The sequence below is a fragment of the Macrotis lagotis genome, chromosome 1, assembly GCF_037893015.1.
Source record: "Macrotis lagotis isolate mMagLag1 chromosome 1, bilby.v1.9.chrom.fasta, whole genome shotgun sequence".
In the NCBI taxonomy this organism is placed as follows: Eukaryota; Metazoa; Chordata; class Mammalia; order Peramelemorphia; family Peramelidae; genus Macrotis; species Macrotis lagotis.
In genome coordinates, this window is record NC_133658.1 from 341,675,786 (window position 1) to 341,701,119 (window position 25,334).

Consider the following 25,334-nt stretch of genomic DNA (forward strand, 5'->3'; position numbering starts at 1 on the left):
TTATTCCAACTACTTGTACAAAAGTTCCTAAAATATGAAAAAGAAAAGAAAAATAGGATAGTGACTTATTCCTGGTTTCTCAAAATGAGAGAAATTTTCAAACAATAATAATAGCAACAAGTAAAATTATAGCTACCTCTTTACATAGCACTTTAAGAACTACATGGAAGTTTTTATTTGATTCTCACATTAAAATTTTGAAGAAGGTACTTGAAGTCTTATTTACTTCATTTTCCTGAGGAAGAAGGAGAGTAAGTGCTTCCAAGAGTTATGCCAAGAGGATTGCAGACTAGATTTGAAGCTAGATGTTACTTAACAAGTCCAGTGCTTACTGTTCAAAGAACAGTGACCAATAAACCTTTCTATGTCCTCATTGTGTACCTAACAAACAAAGAAAAAACAAGAGTTCTTAACCTCAAGATGCTTCCAAGACAGCTCTCATGGGGTGAGTGGGCTTATGCTGAGCTCCAATGTCTTTACCTCTCATCATCTCTGCTTCCAGAATTATTGGCCTCTCTGTTCTGCTCCCCAGACAAAGACTCTGAATGCCTCACCTATTATCCAAATTAGACTCTGATAGCCAGGCCAAAATCCTTGGAGGGTCAGGGCAGAAAAATGATTCTAAAACTTAAAATTTCCTTGTAGGAACCAGAGGACAGGATTTCCATTTGCTGCAGCCTAAGGATCCTGTGTCTGTGGCAGAGGGAGAGTCAGTCACCCTGAACTGCTCAGTGGTTGGGATTCCACCACCAGGACCAATGTTATGGTTCAAGGGAAAAGGACCCCAGAGACAGGAAATTTACAGGTTCAGAGGAGGAACCTACTCCCGGATAAAGGCAGCTGTCCCTAGCAGCAATACAGACTTCTCCATCAGCATCAGCCACATCACTCCAGAGGACTCTGGCACCTATTACTGTGTGAAGTTCAAAAGGGGGAGTCCTGATGACACAGAGTATGAATCTGGTGGGGGCACCACGTTGTTTGTGAATGGTAAGTACAGAGCCTTGGTTCTCCTATCCTTGTTCTACCAGGAATCTCAGACCCAAGATTGTAGCCAGAGAGGCCTCTCTGTTTTTCAGTTGCCTCTTTTGAGAGTCTAAAAAATATCTGGCATTCTAAGTTATTCATCCTCAAGCCTTGTCCACACTTTCCAGTCTTCTTACAACTTATTCTCTCTCTCTCCCAGAACTGGAAGCCTCACTCTGCCCCCCACCCCTTCAACAACTGACCTCACTAGCTTCTTTTATGTCTCCAGGAACATCCCACTTTCCAGAAGAAGCCTTTTTTTAAGTGTTTTTTTTTTTTTTTGCAAGGCAATGCGGTTAAGTGGCTTGCCCAAGGCCACACAGCCAGGTAATTATTGTCTGATGTCGGATTTGAACTCAGGTACTCCTAACTCCAGGTCCCATGCTCTATCCACTGTGCCACCTAGCTGCCCCCCAGAAGAAGCCTTCTTGAAAACCTCTTAATGCCAGGGCTTTTCCTATCTTAATTATTTACCATTTATCCTGTATCTAGTTTAGTCCAGTTTGCATGTTGTCTCTTTCATCAGATGGTCACATTCTTGAGGGTAAGGACTGTCTTTTGCATCTTTTTGTATCTGCAGCCCTGCATAAGCATATGAGCGTGTTTATAGAGCTGAATGTTGTTTAAAGGTTTGTAAAATGCTTTACTGATGTTATCTCAAATGATAGGATAATACCAGGAGGAAGGTGTTATTATCACCCCTATTTTGCAAACAAGGAAGCTGAGGTCAAAACAGATTAAGAGATTTACCCAGAATCAAGTCAATAAGTTTAGGCTTCTCTGAGTGGTTTGTTTCTTTTCTTCTTTCTTTTTTTTTGGAAACTATGTCTCCCTATGTCAGGCTGGAAGTGCAATGGAGGCTCATGGGCCCACTGCCAAATAAATGATCATCTTGGAAGCTAAGACCTCCTTTATTTTCTAAATTGACCTATTTGGACCATTCTGGTGACCTCTGCTGCTAAAGGCTCACCAAATTTTTACTATACTCAATGTGGACAATGATCAGCTGAACCCAAGGGCTCCACCAGTCTTGGGCTCCCCCAGTAGCAGGGATTATAGTCATGTGCCACTACACCTGCCAGTCAAGGAGCTTTTATTTAACACTTAATGTGCCAGGCACAAGACTGAGCTTGGAGGTTACAAATACAAGCCAAAAAAAAAAAAAAAAGAAGAAGAAAAAAGCACACCTGTCCTTAAGAAGCTCAGATTTCAATTGGGGAGATCAACATAGAAAGGAACTGAAAAGTATGTGTGTGAGGGAAGATGCCCATATAAGTGATAGAGTTCAGAGAATCAGAAGTAGAGCTGGGAGAGGAATGAAGGAGGGTTGATCTGAGCCCTCCCTCAGAAGAGAAGCTCTGGGACAAAAACGATTCTGCTGCTGCCACCCCTGACATACTATCCCACTGAGCAAGGCTACAAGTACTCCTTCCGCTCCATCTTCTTCTTGGGATCTCCAGGGCATTCCTTGAACCCCTAAAATCACAGCTTATCTGAGGTAAGAAGCCACCCTTAGAATACAGATTGCAGCCTTTCTGAATGTAACAAACTCTTAACAGATGCACAGTTTTAGAGCTAAATCATCTGTTCCAATTGTTGTAGTTTATTTTATAAAGAAGGAAACTGATTCCAAGTCTGGAAAATGTCTTGCCCAAGGGTTGATAGCTAGTAATTGGCAAGTATAATTTCCTCAGGTTCTCCAACCCTAATGGTGAATGAAAAAGGGGATGGAAAAGCAGAGAAGAATCCAGGCAGCAGGATAACTTGTATTTTTCCTTAGCCTGCCTGCTTTTACACCTGCAAGACATTTGACACATTTGATGATGTTGTGGTCATATCCTCCAAGATAAAATCAAATCACCTGCCAAGACATTTCAACTCATTGTTCTTTTTTCATTTATAAGGAAGCACATTCTAGCAATGACAATTTCAGATGTTTCCTTCTTTCCTCATTTTGTAAGCAGAACTGAGTGGTTGTGAGATATTAAATGAGATAATATTTGTAAAAAATGTTTAGCACATTGATTGGTCTATTAGTGCTATATAAATGCTTATTTCTTTCCTCATTCCCATCCCCTTCATCATTTCTTATTAATTTTTTGTTTCATTAGATATTCTTCAATTACATGTAAAATATATATTTTTTGGCTTTTTTCAAGGCAATGGGGTTAAGTGGCTTGACCAAGGTCACACAACCAGGTAATTATTAAATTTTTAAATTTTCTCCTTACTGCCTCTCCCCTACCCCTTAAGATGGCAAATAATATAAGTTATGCATATGATATTATACAAAGCATATTTCCATTTTATCCATGTTGCAAAAAAACACACAAGAAAAAATAAGAAAATGAAAGAGTGTACTTCAATCTGTTCTCAGAGTTCACCATTTCTCTCTCTGGTGGCAGATAGCATTTTTCATCATGGGTCCTTTGGAATTGTCTTGGATCATTGTCTTGATCAAAATAACTTAGTCTTTCCTAATTGATTATTGCTGTGTACAATGTTCTCCTGGTTCTGCTACCTCTACTTTGCCTGAGTTCATATAAGTCTTCCCAGGTTTTTCTGAAATCATTCTTTTCATTATTTCTTACAGAACAATAATATTCCAGCATAATTATATACTCTAATTACTCATCTATTTTCCAAATGATCATCATTTCTTACAGCACAATAGTATTCAATTATATACTGTAATTTGTTCAGTCTCTTCTCAATGGATGTATACTCCCTATTCTCCAGTTCTTTGCCACCTCAAAAAGGACAGCAGTCAATATTTGACATCCGTTTCCCTCCTTTTTTAATCTCTTTAGGGTATAGGCAGTATAGAGTATCTATAGGTACCAATAGGTATAGACAGCTTTTACAAGAAGTTTAGTGATCGGAGAGACATAAGATCACAGAATTGTGGGTCTAGATCTGGAGATTTTAGAAACTTTTTAGTCTAAGACTGTATTTTTATAGATGAAGAAACAGAGGTCTGGGGTGGAGAGGGAGTTGAGTAACTTACACAAAACCTTATGAGTAATAAATACCCCACCATATATTTGAACCCAAGTCTGATGACTTCAGAGGTATGTTCTTTCCACAGTTTTTAGCTGAATAAGGTAAGGAAGCTTCTTGGGACTGAGGAAACCTAAGCATATTTTCTTTCCTCTGACACTCTCAGTAAAGAAGCAATCTGCATAAATAAAGTTTATGGCATTGATAGACTCACATTCTGGCTCTTCTCTACTATATTTATAGGTTTGGTTGGCTTTTTTTTCTTTCCAAGAGTAGGGAGTGAGGTTAGGAGATAAAGTGACTTGTCCAAAGTCACACAAATAATAAGTGTCTGAAGCTGGATTTGAACTCAACTCCACCTGACTCCAGAAGTGATTATCTGTTCACTGCACCAACTAGCTGGTTCATATTTAGGCTTTTTAAAAACCTGTTTCTTCTGAAAGGGAATAGAGTATTAAGATGAAACCAGGTAGCAGTAATTTAAAGAACTAAGAGAGTAGACTTTGATAATGATTCTCTTGTATTCATTTGATATTTTATTAACTGTTTATTTGGGACTTTTATTTCAATGTATTTATTGTTTCTTTGTACACCCAAACCTTCTCAACTTATAATATCTGGCCCTCAGAAAAGAATAAATGCTAAGCAGTTGGAAAATTTTACCTGTACCTCAATTGGCTTCTCTCCTAAAAATATAAACCTGAACTGGTTTAAAAATGGGAATGAAATACGTAACTCCTGGTCCAAGATTTTCCCCAAGGGTGATAGTGTCTCCTACTACATCAGCAGCACTGTGCAGGTGAAACTGGAAGCTATAGATGTCCACTCCCAGCTCATCTGAGGTGAAATACAGCAGACTACAGTCTCCTCTTCGAGGGATAAAGAATTTGTCAGACATTATCCAAGGTAGGTGAACTTTTGCCTTGGACACGTTCCCTACTTCCAATCCTGTTTTCCCCTCATTGGTTCTGGGGCATAGATCTGACCCTCCATGGACCACAAGCTCCTTGAGAGCAAGGACTGTCTTCCTCCTTTTTTTGTGTCCCTAGTTCTTCGCCTGGTGTCTGACATAGGATTTCATAAATGCTCATTGACTGACTTGACAGAGTTACCTCAGATTGTTGAACCTTATTTATTAACTATAAAGTCCAAATATAATCTACTGAGGTTCCATCCTGAAAACTGCATTTCCATATATCCTTAGCCCTTGCTCACAGCATCCCCGATGCTGCCTTCTGAGATCATCCTTTAAATAATGGAGATAATATCAGCTCCTAATCCACTGAGAGCTCAGGAGAATTTCCTCTGATTGCATCAATATATGTTAATAATCTCCACTTTACAAAGAAAGAAATTGAAAGTTTAAATTTTAAAATTGCCTTGAGATCATAAACCTTATAACTTTGCATGGTGGAGCTCAAACTGAGGTCTTCTTATCCAAAACTAATAATACTACCCTGATATCCAGAAGTTGTTTCCCAATCCAACAGTTAATACTAGGGTTCCTGGAAACACCAGAGGGAGATATATGCCACCAAGGCTTCTGCCCTCAGAATGCCAAGGATATAAGAAGAAAAGGAAGAAGCAGAGTACGGCATAGTGGGAAGAAGGAATCAGAAGATTTGAATCAAGGTCTGCCATTTGCTAACTATTTGACACTGAGCAAGGTATTTGAACATGAGACTATCCTCATTTCTGCAAAACAGGGAATAATGATATTTCTCTTACCTATATCCTAGAGGGGACAGCTAGATGACTTAGTAGACAGAGTACTGGGTTTAGAATTAGGAAGACTCATTATCAAAAGTTCAAATCTAACCTTAGACACTTGCCAGCTATTTGTCTCGGTTTCTCATCTGTAAAATGGACTGGAGCAGGAAATGGTGAATCACTCCAGTATCTTTGCCCAGAAAACCTTAAAATGGCATCATAGAGAGTCAGACTCAAGTGAAATGACTGAACAACAGGGACAATCTACCAAAGTGATGGTAAAAAGATTTTATATTTATAAGTTGTATAAAGTTCTAGGGAAATATGAACCATTGTAATTATTGCATTAGATAAGGAAAGAAAACATTTATTAAGAAGACCATGACATCAGGGGAGATGATGCCATGACAAGCACATGAATTGGATTTGAATGAGGTGGAGCTGTGCTAAGTTACCAACCTCACTTTCTCCTCAAGACCATCTGGGTGGATGTGAGGTTATCGGGTTACATGATCTGCCCAAGGTCACATAGCTAGTAGGGTCAAGTGTCTGAGGCTGGATTTGAACTCCTACCCTCCTGCCTCCAAGCCAGTTCTCCATCTACTGCACCACCTGGCTGATCTGGCCAAGTCTATATTCAAGGTGAGGAGAAAGAACTGACCTTCAAATATAAAGGCAAAGTCAGTCCCTGCCCTCAAAGATGGTCATGTTCCAATAAGGGAGACAGCATATATGGGAGATTCATAGCCAGGATGGGAGGGATAATTGGGATTGGAACCTTATTGTGGAGCCACTGGGCATCAAGTTCAATTGCTTAAAGTTCCAGAACATGCCTGAAATGCTCTTCCTCCCCTGCTCTGACTACTGGTCTGCCTGGTTTCTTTTAAATTCCAGCTAAAATCTCACCTCCTACAAAAAGCCTTCTCTCTTAATTCTAGTGCCCTCCATCTGTTAGTTATTTCTGATCTATTTTGTATATAGTTTCCTTTCTGCATATTTGTTAGCTTGTTATTACCCCCATTAGACTGCAAGCTCCTTGAGGGCAAAGACTGTCTTTTGCCCCTTTTTGTATTCCCCAGTATTTAACACAGTGACTGATATACAGCAGGTGATTAATAAAGTTTATTAATTTATTCATTGAAGTGGAAAGAGGAGGAGATTGGGATAGAGGATATGCTGGCTAATTTGCATGGTAACTAAAAAGGAAATGGTTACAGGGTAGGAATTCTAGGCATGAAAGGGTGCCATCAATCCACCATCACAGTGTCTTATAGGAATAAGGGGAGAGAAGGAAGGCATTAATATAGCTCCAACTATGTGCTTGGAACTATGCTAAGCATTTTACAAATGTTATCTCATTTAATTCTCACAACAACTTTATGAAATCATTATTGAAATTCTTACCATTTTACTGTTGGGAAAATGAGACAGTCTTGCCCAGAGTGACATAGTAAGAATCTGGGGTCAGATTTGAACTCAGGTCTTCTTGTCTGCAAGTCTTAGTGCTCTTTCCACTATATCAACTAGATTCTTCATTCTCACACAAATGGTTATAGAAGTAAGGGATTATGAACCTCAAGGGGTGAGGAAAGGGTAGTTTTAGCACTGGGAAAGGATTGTAAGACCTCAGACTTCATTGAGCAAACAGGGTTTCCAATGTAAATAAATACATCATTCAAAATGATGGGCAAGCAGTTATACTCATTATCTTCATTGCTGATTTATAGGGAAGAGTAATATTACATCTTAAAGATATTGTGGATGAACTCTATCTTAATCAAGGTAGATGACCCTATGATCCCTGTAAAGAAATTAAGTCTGCTCAAAGTCTGAGACAAAGGAGACAGAGGGTAGGAAAGATAGAGGAGGTAGCTATCTTTGCTTGGGGATTTTCCTATTTCATGTTATAGAGATCCCTTCAAAGTTCAATAAAACTGATTTAGGTAGGGGTATAAAATGTATATACTATATTATTACTATATTTTATATATCCTGTATTATGTTATATATTATATATCACATGCATCTTGGGTGATGCTGTGGATAGAGGGTTGAATCTAGAATCAGGAAAACCTGAGTTCAAATTTGACCTCTGACTCTACTGCTGGGTAACCCTGGATTAGTCACTTAACCTCACTTTGCTTCAGTTTTATCCTCTCTAACTGGGGATAATAATGGTATCTACCTCCCAGGGTTATAATAGTGATCAAATGAGATAATATTTATTATAAGTGCTTTGAAAATTTTTAAATAAATTTCTAAAGACTAGCTCTTACTATTGTATAAAGTGTTCTGATTACTCTGTGTCCCTTACTCTATTCTCAATCCTTGAAACACCTGATCTATTGTCCTGTCATTGCTCAGTCTTTTCCAAACCCCTGCCCTACATTTCTCCCACCCTCTCCATCTTCTCTACTACAGTCCCTGTACTACATTACACAGCTTTGCTGTCTGGGACCTTGAGTTTTACCCAATCTCTATTTTGCAATCACTGTTGGGTACAAATTCTTTTCCTGTTTGTTGACTAATTTTGGACCCCCTCTCCTGCAGCCCACCTATAATATGAGATGACCTTCCTGTTGCCTTTCATGCTTGGTTGAAAAAACTTGAAGTCATTCATCATGCCCTTCTATTCATTCCTAAATCCATACTTCAGGTCCCCAGACTCTCTATTCCATTCTTGAGAACAAGCTGGCCATTATTCTTACCCACCACAAACTTTCTTCTGGTACCCTTGATCCCCTCCCCTACTGTCTCCTTCAGAAACTTGTTCTTTTGATCACACTCTCTCTGTCCTGAATTATCTACCTCTTTTTTCCACTGAGTCTTTTTTCTGTCTTCAAACATGCTCAAATCTCTCCCATTCTAAAACCAAAAAAAGAAGCAAAAACATTCCCTTGACCTTACCATCCCCTTAAGCTATTGTCCCATATCTCTTCTTGCCTTCAAAGTTTCTGTATTCTTTTAAAGCCCAACATAAGGGAAAAAATATTATCTCCTTGCTTTCAATTTCCCTTCTACCTCTCTCTTCTCAACCCTCAATAGTAAAACTATAATTATGAGTACTTCTTAGTCACTTATACCACTATTCTTCTAATCCTACCTTGCCACCTCACTGAAACTGCTCTTTCCAACATCACTACTGACCTCTAGATAAATCTGATGGACTTTTTGCAGTCCTCAACCTTTTTTGACCTCTCTACAGTATTTGAACTGTCAATCAGACCCTTCTAGACACTCTACTTCTTGACTATTTGTGACTCTTTTCCCACCTGTAAGATCCATCTTCCTGTTCTTTGCAGGTTCATTATTGTCTTGCCATATCTACATGAATGTATCCTAGGTCTATCCTCTTCTCTCCCTATATTCTTTCTGAGTTCTTATCCATTCCTGTGAATTTAACTATTATCTCTATCTAAATATCTCCAAAATCTACATGTTGAACCTTTATCTCCCTCTGGGGCTACTGTCCTGAATCTCCAACTGCCTGTTTCTTCCTCGAAGACCCATAGATATCTTAAATTCATAATGTCTAAAAGACAATTCATTAGCTTTCTTTCTGGTCCTACTTTTCCTCCTAATTTCTCTGTTCCTACTGAGGAAACCACCATTCTTCTAAGCCCCTAGAGAAGCAACCTAGGACTCATTCTTTGACACTTACTCTCATGTGTAAATCTTTCACCTTCATCCCCTTCTCTCTTTCAGTTTAGCACAAAGTTAAATACAGTAGGCACTTAATAAATATTTATTGACTTGAGTATTCTCTCTACTAGTACCATAATCACTCTAATCCAAATTCCCATCACCTCTTACCTTTAGCAACAACCTCCTATCATCTGTGTTTCTCTATACTCTTCTTCCTTTTCCAATCCATCCTTCAAGAAAGCCAGCAAGTGATATTCCTATAGCACAGTTCTACCCGTATTATTCTCATTGCATAAGAAGCTTCAGTGAATTCTGATTGCCTTGAAGTTGAAATAGAAACTCCTCTAATAAACATTTTAATGTTAATGTTTAATGTTAACCAATCTGGTTCCAGCCTAACATTCCCCATGGGTTGCATATTATACTTCCAATTGCATATTTTCCCCTCTAGCCAAACTAGTCTATTTGCTCTTTTTCATATATTCTAGCTTTGTACTAGCCTCCATCACTGTATTTATTTTATACCTCTACCATATTTACTTATCTGTAAATGTATTTTATGATCCTGGTAGAAGGTAAATGTCTAGAGAGCAGGAACTGTCTTACTTTTGTATTTATAGGCAAAACACCTATGGCATATAATAGATGTTTAATAAAAGCTTATTGGTTGATTGATTTAACTAGGAGGGATATGGCAAAAGCTAACATCTGTGAGAAACTAGACACTCATCTCAAGGTACAAATGTCTCTAAGGATTGCCTGGTTTTACTAGGTCACTTCCCCAAAGGGTCTAGTTCTGTAGATAGAAGCAGTCAAAGTGACTGATACCTAAGATCTGAGCACCTGCTTCTTATCTAGCTTTTCCAGGACTGGTATCTTCAAGTTCCTAGGATTTTCTTGCACTCAGCAAAGACAAGTGCAAAGAGTTCCCTTCCTGAACATAAAAGACAGTGTAGCCCCCAGTGTTTTAGAATCACTGAGATCAATCTGTAGAGATGACCAATTTTTGGTTGGATTTCATATGTGCTATAGAATATCCTTAAGACAAGAAAAGAGAGAGAGACACATAGTGGCAATGTTACAAACTGGTGCTATGATATTACATCAAAACTTGATCAACTATCTATGAACATGAACTGTGTCTATTATTCTTAAGTCCTAAATAGCCTGGTATAATCCTAGAAAAAGGGTTCTTTCCTTCTCTTTTCATTCCTAATGGAATTCCCCATAGCTACAAATATATATATATATATATATATATATATATATATATATATATATATATATATATATATATATATATCCTATGCTGGTGTTACAGAAAGTAAATTATTGGATCAGGGTTAGGAAACTTAGGCTTCCATGTCCCTGAAAAAATCCATCCCTTGAATTGTGCTGTAAGGAACATGTTATTTGCCATATTGTCAATGAAAGTAGCCAAAATGAATAAAGTTTGAGCTTTGGGAAGGAAATGGCTATGAAAGGAGAGAGATACTCTCAACACATTCAATTTTGATCAATGTATAGCATGGAAACAATGTATAGACTATCAGACTGCCTTCTGTGGGGGTGGGAGGAGGGAAGTGAGATTGGGGAGAAAATTGTAAAATTCAAGAAACAATAAAAAAAGAGGATAGACTCCGTTCTTTGTGGTTTTCAGTCAATTCAAGTCAGCAATCATTTGCAACAAATTATGCATGGGACACTCCATTTAAGTGTTAGGGTTACAGAAAAATAAAACAAAACAATCCTTGCCCTTAAAGAACTTAGTTTAATGGGAAAATCCATTGCCCCCGATTTTACAGATTCCCCAATTAGGCCCAAGAATACCCATCACCAGGGAAGAGACCTGGTCCTTGTTTGTTCCTACTCCCATCCCTGTGGCTCTGTGATGGTTCCAAAGAGACAGACAGGTTAATCCAAAGCCTCTATCTTTTCTTCCAGTTCCACCTGAAGTGACTATTTTTTCTCATAAACTTCCTATGAAAGGCATCATTATCACCTGTCATATCTTGAACTTCTACCCCCAAAATGTGAGTGTTATCTGGCTAAAGAATGACATCAACATTGAGAAAGGGATGACATCTGAACCCACAGAGAACAAAAATGGCACCTATAGTCTCAACACCTCGGTCCTGATGAACCCATATGTTCTAAATGAAACCTTGAAGATCACTTGTCAGGTGTGGCATGATTCCCAGCCTCCTATCAATATCAGTAAAACCTTTGAATCTCCAGTCCCTTATGGAGATATGGATAAAAAAGAATCAAGTGAATTTGTCTTTACTTTCTTAAGGAGACTCCAGCTCTTGGCTGCCCAATTTGGAAAGAATCAGACCCTCTGCATCTATTTAGAACCAACATGGTTTATCTGACCAGGGATGGTCATAAAATTGTCATCAGTAATCTTCCTTCACATGGGTACGGTGTTGGACATTTTGCTTCACAAAGCTCTTTAGACCTATTGTTTCATGTGGTCCTGATGACTATCCTTCCCTGTGGCAATGCAGTGGTTAGGAAGTGGCCAAGGTTATGCAGCTAGAATGTTATCAGAGCCTGAATTAAAATCTGGGTCTGTGATCCCTCATGAAGGATTCACTCCACTATTGTAAGATCTTAATCAGAAATTAAAATAGAGTGCTGGACCTGTAACTCAAAGGACCCATAAAGATCATCAAATAAGATTATATTGTAAGTGTATAATAGATTGCCTGGTGTATAATAAGCATTTAATAAATGATTTTTTCTCTCCTTCCTTTTTTTAGGGGTAGGAAACAGAATTCATCATTAAGAATGTCAAAGGTGCACCATAATTGTTTATTTTAATACCTGATTCATTATAGCATGTCCCCTGTTTTTGTTCGATAATAGATGGTAGGTAGGTGGTGCAGTGGATAGAGTGTTGGGTCCGGAGTTCTTAAAACTTGAAGCAAATCGAGCCTCAGATATTTACCGACAGAGTGACCCTTAGAAAGTCACTTAAACTCTGTTTGCCTCAGTTTTCTCATCTGTAAAATGAAGAAAATATTAGCATCTATGCTCCTGGGTTGTTGTGAAGATCATATGAGAATATTTCTCAAGTGCTTAGGACAATCCCTAGCACACAGGTTTTAAAAATGTACTATTATTTTGTTATGTCTTTGACAGAGCATAACATTATAACTTCATTATAATTCATAAGGGTTTTAATCCTCTGCACAAATTTTAGGAACCAGATACAAAATGAATACAATGACAAAACACTTTTCACACAAATAAAGATTTCTACACAATTGAAGAAATATTAATTGCTCATTACGAAAAGGACAACTGTTAGAGAGGATATGGGAAAATAAGGACACTGATGTACTGTTGGTGAAGTTGTGAACTGGTTGAACCATTCTGAATAACAAAGGATTATAAAACAATGCATAATGTTCTGCCCCAGCAATACCACTACTAGGTTTATACCCCAAAGAGATCAAAGAAAATGGAAAAGGATCAATTTATACAAAATGTTTCTAAAAACTCTTTTTGTATCAGCAAAGATGATCAAAGAGATATCCCTCAGTTGAGGGAAGGCTGAACAAATTGTGGTAAATGAATGTGATGAAGTACAATTGTGCCATATAGGCAATGACAAGGAAAAACTGAGGACACATATGAATTGATGCAAAGTGAAGTGAACAGAAACAGGACAACATTGTAAAAAGTAACAGCAATACTGTAGGGGTGATAAACTGGTCTAATCATTATGCAGAACAATTCAGAATTAAACCCAAAGTAATAATACAAAATTGAGTATAACTTTGGACCAGCAGTACTACTATCAGCTTTATTTCAGAAAAAGATATTTTTTTAAAAAATGAAAAAGACTTAAATGAACAAAAACATTTAGAGCAGCAACTTCTGTGGTGGTCAAAAATTGGAAATTTATTATCAACTGAGGAATGATTGAACAAGTTGTGTTATATGATTGTAATTACATACTATTGTGCTATTAAAAATGATAAGCAATATGATTTCAGAAAAACCTTGGAAAATTTTAGGAACTGATACAAAGAGAAATGAGCAGAACAAGGAGAATATTATACATTATAATAGCAATATTACAATGATGATCAACTTTGAAACACTTAGTCACTGTGATCAATACAGTGATTCTAACAATTCCAAAGGACTTCTGATGAAAATGCTGCCTGTCAGGGAGAGAACTGGTGAACTCTGAATGTAGATTGAAGCAAAGTTTTCTTTAATTTTTAAACTGTTTTTCTTGTTTTCTTTAAAACGCGTCTAATATGGGGGCAGCTAGGTGGCTCAGTGCATAAAGCACTGGCCCTGGAGTCAGGAGTACCTGAGTTCAAATCCAGCCTCAGACCCTTAATAATTACCTAACTGTGTGGCCTTGGACAAGCCATTTTACCCTATTGTCTTGCAAAAAAAACTAAAAAAAACCTCATATCTAATATAGAAATATATTTTACATTCCCTCACAGTTATAAATGGGTATCATGGGGAAGGGGAGAGAGAAAGAGAGAGAGAGAGAGAGAGAGAGAGAGAGAATATTTGGAGCTCAAATTTTTTTAAATGAATGTATAAAAAATAAAAGAACCACGAAATTTAGAGGTGCAAGGGACAATCAAATCCACCCTCCCTCACTTTCTAAATAAGTATCCCAAGGTCAAACTTGTCTAGGATCATATAGTATTCAAGAGTCAGAGGTAAAATTTAAATTCAGGTTTTTTTAGATTCCATGTTCAGAACTTTATTCTCTATACTGTGAAATGCTTTACATAACCTTAAAATCTCAAGTTATACAACTCTAAAAATTAAACCTATGGTTTCTAGCAAATAATTTTTTCCCCAGAATACCCCCAGGAGCTGCCACTCCAAAATGGGAAGAAGGGAACAGTGCACATGCAAATATGGAGAGAGAATTTGTTTTAATTTTGGAGCTAGAAGAGACTATAACATAGAATGTTAGAGGTTCTAAGAATTTTGTATAACCTAATCCAATCCTATTATTTTACAGATAAGAAAAATGAGACCCAGCTAGGTGAAGTGCTTTGCCCAAGATCATATAGAAGATTAGTAGTATCTCTGGAGACAATTCTTCTATTATTTAATTTCATGCTGCAGTAGCATAATAGAAAGACCTAAGAGAGAAGCAACCTATTTCAGTGAAACTTGTTCATTTTTTCCCAGTGAAGTGATATGCTTTTAATTCCTACTATATATACTATAATTTGTTTAGCAATTTCCCAAGTGGCAGGAATCTCTTTTGTACCATTTTAAGGCTACTATAAAAAGAGCAAACACATACTATATACATGATTCTGTAATATACCCTGGGGTACAAAACTCTAAGGAAGTTTACATTATACTTTAGATATATATTACATGGGGTGCAAGTATTATTATTTCTATTTTATATGAAATCAGTCAGTCAACATTTACTAAGTAAATTATTCATTCATTGTGCTAGGCAATCCCTACATAAAAAATACTTATATGCTAATAGGAGAGGAAGTTAGAAAATATATAAAGATGTGCAGCATAATTATGAGGTGAAAAAATATTTTGCTGTTGTTCATTTGTTTCAGTCATACTCGCTTCTTCCTGATCCTTTTGGGGAATCTTCTTGGAAAGTTAATGAAGTGGTTTCCCATCTCTATCTCATCTTATAGAGGTTAACTAATGTACCCAAGATCATACATCTGAGGTGGGATTTTAACTCATGAGAATGTCTTCCTGATTCCAAGTACAGTGCTCTATCTACTGTGACACCTAGCTGTTCAAGCAATTTATAAATACTGGCTATTATAATTCCATTGAATTGCAAATTTCTTGAGAGGAGAGATGGTCTTTTGCTTCTTTTTGTGTCTTTAAAATTTAGTACAGTGCTTGTCTGAGTATGTACTCAATAAATTTTTATTGAATGACAATTGGGGAAATCAGAAAAAGTTTCTTCCAAAAAAAAATAGGGTTTCATTTGCATCTTAAATGAAGAGAGAGATTCTTTGATGCATGTTGGATAGCCATCACAGAAGCATGGAGGTAGAAAGTGGGAGTTTCTTTTATATCTTTTTATATCTTCTAGGCTAGAAATACAAAGGTTACTCATGGATCCAATTCTAGTACTGATAGGTTTGAGAGTTTTAATTTGCTGTTTCTGACCCACATCAGTTCATTCCTCCTGAGACAATGTGATAACCCTCTATTCCTGACTGCTCTTTCAGAGGTTTTTTGTTACTTCTTTACATGTCTTTTTAAATTATTTAATTTTCATTTCTAAATTTTCTCCCTCCCTCCATCCTTCTTTAATTCACCAAGAAGGAAATAAATACAGTATCTACTATACACATGAAGACATACAAAACATAATTCCACATTTGTCATGTTGGAGAAAGGAAGGGAGGGAGGAAAGAAGGATAAGAAAACATATATTTTAATTTGTATTCATGTTAAACATCAGTTCTGTCTCTGGAGGTATATAGCATTTTTCATTATGATCCCTTTGGAATTTTCAGAGGTCACTGTATTGATTGATCAGAGTGGCTACATCTTTCACAGTTGACTATCACTAAAATATCTCTGTTACTTTGTACAATGTTCTCCTGGTTCAGTCCTGTTCATTATTCTTCAGAGGTCTATCATGTCTAACTTTTATAAAATTTTGTTCATCTCATTTCTTATTTATTTAATGGTTATATTTACCTAGATCTGTGAGGGGAAATTTGATGTCCCCTACTTGTATAGTTTTACTGTCTATTTCTTCCCATCATTCATTTAATGTTTTCTTAAAGACTTTGGAGGTTGTGCCACCTGGAGCATGTATGATCAGTATGGAATTACTTCATTTTCTATAGTTATTTTTTTAACAAAATGTAATTTCTCTGATTATATTTTAATTTGGTTTATATTTGCTTATGCTTTGTTTGAGATCATGATTTCTAACACCTGCTTTTTACTTCAGCTATCATAATAGATTTTGCTCCAATCACTTATTTTAATTCTAAATGTGTTCTTCTGCTTCAATTGTTTTTCTTTTGCTAAATTCTAGTATATAATCCATTCTATCCTTATCCAATTTTTGAGTAAGTTCATTCATTCACATTTATAGTTTATGAATGCCAACTCTATATTTCCCTCCAGCCTATTCTTTCCTATTTATGCTTCTCTTTTTTTTAATCTCATAGCTTCCTCAAAAGCCAGTTTTGCTTCTGATCATTGCCTCCCTTAAATTACCCTTCCTCTTATCACCCCTACCACTTTAATTTAGTCCATTCCCCTCCTACATTCCTGTTGGTTAAGATGAATTTATGTGTCTATATATTCTTGCCTCTTTGAATCAATTGCAGTGAGACAGTTTCTAGTACTGTCTGCTCCCCTCTCCAATTTTCACCTCCATTGTAAAAATTCTTCCTTGTTCTCATTTTTATGAAATAGTTTTCCTGATTCTTCTTCTCCATTTTTGTAGTATATCCTGCTTTCATATCTTTCCATTTTGGGGGGACCATTACAGTAGAATAGATTCATACCCATTTCCTCTATATATTTATGTAGTCTCTATCTAATTGCTCTAATAATGATAAAGTTTTGCATCATATTCAGGAATGTCAAAAGTTTGGCTTTATAATTGCTTATGGTTACCTTTTTATGCTTCTCTTGTGTTTGTAAACTTTTCTATTCAGTTCTGGTCTTTTCATCAGAAATGATTGGAAATTCTCTAATAAATAGACCCTCTTTCCATGTGAGATTATACTCAGTTTTGTCGGGAAGGTTATTCTTGGCTGTAATTCTAGTTCGTCTTCTAGAATATCATATTACTCCTTCAAAATGTTGTTGCTAAATCCTGTATGAACCTGACTGTTGCTTCATGGTATTTGAATTATTTCTTTCTGGTTGCTTTCAGTAGCATCTCCTTGTTCTAGAATTTGATTTTAATATTCTTGAGAGTTTTGAAATATACCTCTGACAATATACTTTGAAAATACCTTTCTGGAGGAGATCGGTGAATCTTTCAATTTCTACTTTGTCCACAATTTCTTTTCACCCTCTGGTTCCAAGATATTGGGGTAATTTTCCTTTACAATGACTTGAAATATGATGTCTGGGCTCATTTTTTTTTCATTGTGAAAGATCAACAATTCTTAAACTCTCTCCACAATCTATTTTTCAGGTCAGTTGTTTTTCTTTTTTTTTTTTAGGGTTTTTTTTCAAGGCCACATAGCTAGGTAATTATTAAGTGTCTGAGGCCAAATTTGAACTCAGGTCCTCCTGAATCCAGGGCCAGTACTCTATTCACTGTGCTACCTACCCGCCCCTCAATTGTTTTCCTAGTTATTGGTACTTGGTATTTCATGGAATTATAAGCTTCAACTTGATCAGTTCCAATTTTTAAGGAATTATTTTCTTCAATAAGCTTTTATACTTCTTTCACTATTCAACCTACTCTGATTTTGAAGGTGTTATTTTCTTCACTATTTTCATGTCTCTTTTATCAAGTTATTGATTCTCTTCTATATGACTTTTATTTCTTTCCCCAGTTTTTACTCTGCCACTCTAATTTATTTTTAAAATTCATTCTTTTGCTCTTTTTTAAATCTCTCTCTTTTTTTTAGATCTTCAAGGTCTCCTTATTGGACTTAAATTCAATGTAGATTTTATTATGAGACTTTGCTTGTGGTTGTTTTCAAGTCATTGTCTTCTTTTAAGGTTCTTGTCATTTCTTGAGCTTCTTATCACCAGAGAGGCTTTTTACAGTCAGGCTTCTTTTTTTTGTGTTCTTTGTTTCTTTTTCCTAGTCTATTTCTCGACTTTGGACTTCATATAAGAGTTGGGTTCTGCTCACCTTTGTGGGGATGAGTAACCCAAACTTCTATAATTTAATCTGGAGACCTGTAGGTTTGCAGTGTTTCTAAGGTAGTATTATACAAGGAGAGGTCTGGTTACAGTCCCTCAAGTCAGAACTCTGGTTCTTACTCAGGTAGGTCCTGTTCCCTTATGATGTTGACTGTTATTTTCTATCCTGGAATTGAATCCCAGAAATGAGAAATGGGTTGAAGAAATACCAAATATCCTCAGTCTTCCATCTAGTGCTAGCATGAAGGCTCTTGAAATATCAGAGATTTAGTACCCTTACCACCTTTGGCATGCTTGGCTCTTCTGCTGCTACTACTGTAGCTACTGCTTTCAAAGCCCACAGTCAATGCTGCTTCAATAATAATCTTGGTTAGTTTCCACCCTAGTGTCCTTAAATAATTCTTTCTGTCTTCCTAAATTGCCCTTAAACTGAGTGACTCCACCCCCATAGCAACTGGGTCATTATCCTCTAATGACCAGATGCCCGGTAACTGCCACAAAGCATCTTCCTTTGCATAACAAGGTTCTTTAGGTTCCAGGCCACATGGAATCTAGTCTGGGGCTTTATCCATTGCACACTGTCTCTTTGGGACCAAGAAATAGGAAAACAAGACCATAATCAAGTTACTCATTTCCTCAAAGAACCTGAGCAAATCACTTCCCCTTTTGGCCTCAGTTTTCCTAGCTGTAGAATAATCATGTTGAATCATGATCCTCACATTCCCTTCCACTTTTAACAGTCTGCTTTCTAATGTCTCTCACAGCTTTTTAAAATGTCTACTGAAAAAAGATTCACCATAACTTTTTGTTGACTTTCCCCATTCAGATATCGATTGGGCATTATCCCAGATGGTTTTGTGGAAGAGATTTTGAAGGAAGTTTGGTAGTGGTGACCATTCACATTACCACATTGACACTACCCTCAGATCTTGTGAAATTTATGCCAAATTTAGTTTATACACCAAGATAACATAACTTGCTCTGTCCTCTAGAGCTCAGAGCCTCCAGGCTCAAACTATTCTCTATCTTTTGAGGTAGCTGAGAAAACAGGTATGTGCATCAGGCCTAAATTCTCTTTGACACCCAATAAAGTGTAGCCACTTGCTTGAGTTTGATTATTGCCTGTGACAAATCACAATTCAGACCCAGGAAAGTAGGTGTGGAAGAGAATTACAGTACAAAAGAAAGTGATAGGTAAAGAGAGACACAGAGATAAAAGAACAATCAAGCAGAGTTGACTGGGTCAGTGAGTGAGAGGCAGAACAGAGGTCCAACTCGGATTTTATGGTTTTGCCCCTTATCCAGAGGGCAAAAGGTGAATTCCCCCTCCCCCACCAGAATTAGGTAGAGTTGAAGCCTGAGGAGATCAAGATACAAATTTTACATTAAACAATGAAACAGTGGGAGTCAATTTAAATCTCAAGAGTGGGGAACCTCCAACCATTTAACAAGATTTAACAGCCTTTAAGATTACAGATTTTATTTCTACTACATTCATAATTCTTTACATCTAGTCAATTTACATCTCAAGAGCAGGAAACCTGCACCTATTTAACAAGATTTAACAGACAGATTTTGTTTCTGCTACATTCATAATTCTCTACATCTTTTCCTTGCATCAAAAGGACTCTCCCTTATTCCAAACTGTGTTTTAGGGAGAAGCCAGAATTCTCCTAGGTCATTGACAAAGTCCTACAATAATCACTTCCTCCTGTAGTAGATGAGAGTTGGGGTCTCCCATAGAGATTGAGAGTTAGTGAAAAATGAATGAATTCACATACCCCCTGGGATTTAAAACTTCTCAGTATTTATTATAGATTGCTGCAAAGTATCCAGATTAAAAACTTATTCTCCTTCCAGAGAAGCCATAGACACTTTGAGGACAGAAGTGAATAACAAAAGACTAGGTGAGGTTGCTTGGGAGACAGAACAGACAAATAGAAAGATAAGAAGAGAGAAATGCAGTCAGAGAGAGCCGACTGGGGCCAGGAAAGTGCCTGGAGGGGAGTTTAGGCCAGGATTTTTATAGTCTTAACCATTATTGAGGGCAAAGGGGAAATCCCTCCCCCTCCCCAACCTTAGTACTGAAATCAGGTAAAAAAGTTGGAAGCTGGGGATTGGAAATGATTTTAAATTTAACAATAGAACAGTAAGATTCAATTTACATCTCAGGAGCAGATAACATTCTACACATTAGCAAAATTTAACAGCATAAAAGATTACAAAATTTGTTTCTAATTATAAATTTCCTATATTCATAATTTTCTGTATCACTCCCAAATTTTAATATTATATTTATTATCCAAAGTAAAACAAACATAGTAAGTATATCTATAACATTTATATTGGTCCAGGAATTTCTCCCATGAAATATCTATATTCTTAGAGCCTCCTGTGTTGAAAATCCTGTCACCTTAAGCATTGAATCATTCAAGATGTAGAGATTTAACAAAAAACTCTTTAAGCTGCAAGAGACATTAAAATTCAAACTGTTAAAAGTGGAAGGGAATGTGAGGATCATAATACAGCATTAGTATTTTACAGCTAGGAAAACAGAGGTCAAAGGGGAAGTGATTTGTTCAGGTTCACTGAGGAAATGAGTAACTTGATTTTATGGTCTTAGTTTCCTATTTCTTAGTCTCAAGGAGACAGTGTGATACAATGGATAGAGCACCAACTAGGATCCAAGTGGTCTGGAACCTAAAGAACCTTGTCAGGTATATGAAGAAGCTTTGTAGCAGTTACCAGGTATCTTGTCATTAGAGAATAACAATCCCTCAGCCACACACATTGAGGGAAAATAAGGAAAGCAGCTATACTCTGGAGAGATGACTGTTTTTCAACATGTCTGATGTAGAAAATGGAAAGTATTTTCACCTGCCAGGTCAAAGATCATGACCATTTTCCACAGGTCAGATGATCCTAGGTGTGACAGCTGGCATCTCATACTAGCCTCCACACCTTCTAGAGGAGCTTAATTCTTTGTCTTTTCTGATTCAACATCTATCACTCATTCTATTATACCATGTGTGTACCCCTCTACACATGCCTTGGTCATAAATTTTGTATTTTTGTACTCTTTGTTTATGTCCTAATCAATCATGTTCCTTATGCATAGTTACTTTTCTCAATAGCCCTAGGATCATGAGAGATGTTTTTTGCTGCATTTCTCCCTCTGCTATTTCGTTAAATATTTTTTTTTTACTTTTGATTAGTTGTAACCTCTGACTAGTAAAAATAAATATATTCAAAATGAATCTATTAAGTGAACTGGAATGTGCCTCCAGATGTTATTCAGATGAAAGTGAGGCCAAGAGAGCATAAGTGACTTTCCCAAAGTAGTTCTGGTTGTAAATAACAAAGTTGAGAAACACTATTAGAAATTGTCACCTTCATTTCTTTCCAAGAACATGGTACAACCCAGTAGGGTTACATTAAGTAATGAGGTGAGGACTCTTGCTGCCTGTAATATTTGCCCAAGTCCTAACACTTGGAAAGTAGATTAGCTGAGAATCCAGGGACTGGGAGAAAGGCTAGTGACCTTAAGGTGAGAAAGTAACTATTTTAAAGACTATCTGCCATCCCTTGTCCATATGCCCTACTCAGTACCCTTTTGTCACTTTTATTTTCAGACCAATCTGCTTCTAGCCAGCTCTTTGTAATTTTCCTCCTGGGATTGAAGGTGCTATTGTTGCTCAGCATATCCTGGCTCTATATCCTCAAAAAGCAAAAAATAAGAGGTAAGATTTTTAAAAAAAATATTTATTGAAGACAATGAGGTTAAGTGATTTGCCCAAGGTCACACAGCTAGGTAATTATTAAGTGTCTGGGTCACATTTGAACTCAGGTCCTCTTGACTCCAAGGGCCGGTGCTCTATCCACTGCACCACCTAGCTGCCCCCAAGATGGGGGGGTGGTTAACCTGTAATGAATCAACTAAGACCTCAGGAAGGAAGGTCCCAGAACCTAGTCACCACCAGTACAAAGAAGCAGCAAATAAAATCTCATCATTTTGGTTCAAATGTTTCAGTCTCAAATCAGTAGCTGGAGGGGACCCCATTAAGCCACACTTTGCCCAAGCTTTCCTGGATTTTGCAACTGTCATCTGGCTTTCAGTAGAGACATTTTAATGAAGGGATGTAGGATGGAAAGAGCAGACTGGAGGAAAATGCCAAAATGTGTTTTATCTCTGATCTCTATTTCTGCCCACAGTTTCAGAGAATTCCCTCTTCATCTCATACTCTTCAACTCCAGCTTCTTAGCTTCAACTTCCTCCTGCCTTCAACCAGGATATTGATCTAGGATTGGAAACCCAAGAGACAAAACATTCTCCACCCTATACCTTCCCCTCAGAAGTATTCTGCATCTGTCAGATGCCTTCTCTTTGGAAAGGACAGCCAATCCCAAATTCTCCTTTGGGAGTATCTAAACCAGAAGAGGTGTGCCTGAGGAAGAGTGTGGCAGGCATCAAACTGAGTTTGAACTTCCAGCTTTGATCTGCACTCCAGGACAGAAGGGAAGAACCATTAAGTGATTCTTGAGGCTTCCACTACTGTTTGTTCCCATAGTAAAAAAGAATACCTTCATATTTTGCCCAGATACCTAAGGGTTTCTCAGAATAGCTATTATTCCTTATCTTTTAGTCTTTAAATAAATTTCATGCCTTTTCTTTTTATATCAGTTTTATTTCCCATTATGACCTCTCTCCTGCCACCCATCCAGATAACCAACTACAAAGAATAAAAAAGAGTAAAAAAAGGGTTCAGCAAAAAAATAGTATAAATCAAAGCTGTATTTGTTATATGCCATAACTATAGTCCCCCTTCCTCTGCAATGAATAGAATAATATAATCTCAAGGACAAGTTTGAGGATGGAAATTACACAGCTTTCACTTTCAGTCCATTGTTATTGTTTCCTCCATTTATATTGGTGTGGTCATTATGCATATCTGATGAGTAGTTTAAGTCTTTCCATGCTTCTCTTATAGTTCACATTCTTTGCTTTTCATGCCGAAGAAATATCATTATATTAATGTACAATGATTTATTTGGGTATTATTTTGTTTTCAGTTCTTTCCATCTATAAAAAAATTTTAATACATATTTTAGTTTCCTGTGACTCCATTGGAATATATACCTAGCTATGATTATCTGGTTTAAAAAGTATGCACATTTCTTAAGATAATTCCAAATTGTTTTACAGAATGGTTGACCCAATATGAAACTCCACCAACAGTGCAAGCCCCCTCCAAACAATTATTGCCATCTTTTATTATCTTTGCCAATTGAGCTTGAGAGAAACCACATTTGTTTTAATTTTCATTCTTTGATTTTTTTAGTGATTTGGAACAATTTTTCCTGTGTTTGTTAATATTTTAAAATATTTGTTATTTATAGTTCTTTTGATAATTGTTTACATTCTTTGATCATTTTTCTAGTTAAGAATGCTACACACAGATATATAAACATATGTACATTTTTTGTGCGTTAATTCCATTTATCAAGTTTTTATTTTTTATATCTATCATTAATTTCTCCAATCTGTTATTTTTCTTTTATTTCAAGTGATATTTTAAGTGATTATTATTTGTTTCAAATGTGTATATGTATATGATATTCTTTTATTTCAAATAATATTTAAGTGAATATTATTTGTTTCATTATATGTTCATATATGTAATTATGATACAAACATTTATTTATTTTCATTTTGGTATTCTGGTGTATTTGTCTTGATGTTACTATTTTGATAAAAATGAAAATCATCTTTTCCCCAAAATTGTGACTTCTTTCCTTGTCTTCCATTTAAAAATTGTTTTATTATGCTTGCTTTTCATCTAGTTGGGGTCATCATGGCATATGGTGCCTAAAGCTTCCCATGTCAACCTTGTAAATAAGATGGCTCAATTCTTTGTCATTGTTATGCCCATTGGATGTCCCCTAAGAGTTGTCTTGAGCTTTCTACTCTTTTCCCTCTATTTCACTTGGTGGCCTCATCAGTGCTCCTGGATTCAATTATTATGCCTATAAAGATGCTTCCCAGATCTGTATATCTAGTCCTAGTCTCTCTTCTCTCCTCTCTCCTCTCTCTCTCTCTCTCTCTCTCTCTCGTAAGGTTTTGGGGTTAAGTGATGTGCCCAAGGTCACACAGCTAGGTAATTATTAAGCATTTGAGACTGAATTTGAACTCAGGTCCTCCTGACTCCAGGGCTGGTGCTCTATCCATTGCATCACCTAGCTGCCCCCCTCTCTCTCTTTCTCTAGTTTTCTCCCATAGGAATTTCAAACTCACCACATCCAAAACAGAATTCACTCTTTCCCCTAATACCTTGCTCTCTGTTAGCCTTTAGAACTTTTTCCTACCTTTCCAGTCTTTTTTTACACTTTACTACTGCTCACACTCTAAAGTTCATTTACATTGCCATATTTCCTTTTCCCCACATATGACACCTTATTTCCCATCTCCTTGCCTTTGCACAGCTGTATAGCATGAAATCCTTTCCTTCCTCCCCTCTGGTTGTTAATGTACCTGGTTTCTGTCAAGATTTTTGTTGCTGCTGTTCAACCTTTTTAGTTATGTCCAACTCTTTTTGACCCTATTTGGGATTTTCTTGGCAAAGAACCTGAAGTAGTTTGCCATTCTCTTCTCCAACTCATTATACAAATAAGGAAATTGAGGCAAATGGGGTAAAGAGACTTGTCCAGGGTCACCCAGGTAATAAGTTCTGAAGCTGATTTGAACCCAGGTCCTCCTGACTCCAGACCCAGTGCTCCGTCTGCTGCCTCACCTAGTTGTCCCTTCTATCAATATAAATTTCAAGTATTGCTTTATGCAGAAATTCTTTCCCAGTATCTTGACCTACTAGTTGCTTCCTCTTTGTGAATACCTTCCGTTTGTTTCATGTATCTAAATTCTGGGTGTACATGATTATTTTCACATTATCACATTATCATTGTAATGTGACCTTCTGAAAGCAGGAAAGGAGGAACTGGTTTTTTGTTTGTTTGGGTTTTATTTTTATTTAACACAGGGCTTGGAACTTAGTAAACATTTAAAAATGCTTGGTGCCTAGTTAAATGATTAAAATTTGCTGCCAAATCTTCCGTCA

At 36.8% G+C, this 25,334-nt stretch overlaps 1 protein-coding gene across 1 annotated transcript in view; it reads left to right on the forward strand.

The window, feature by feature from the left end:
- The window catches only part of LOC141497969 (uncharacterized), an 81,996-nt gene that overhangs the window by 5,136 nt on the left and 51,526 nt on the right, over positions 1–25,334 (forward strand). Inside the window, 4 exon segments of the mRNA XM_074200899.1 lie at positions 646–985; positions 4,615–4,863; positions 4,865–4,932; positions 11,326–11,652. Coding sequence (XP_074057000.1) covers positions 646–985; positions 4,615–4,863; positions 4,865–4,932; positions 11,326–11,652 — 984 coding nt within the window.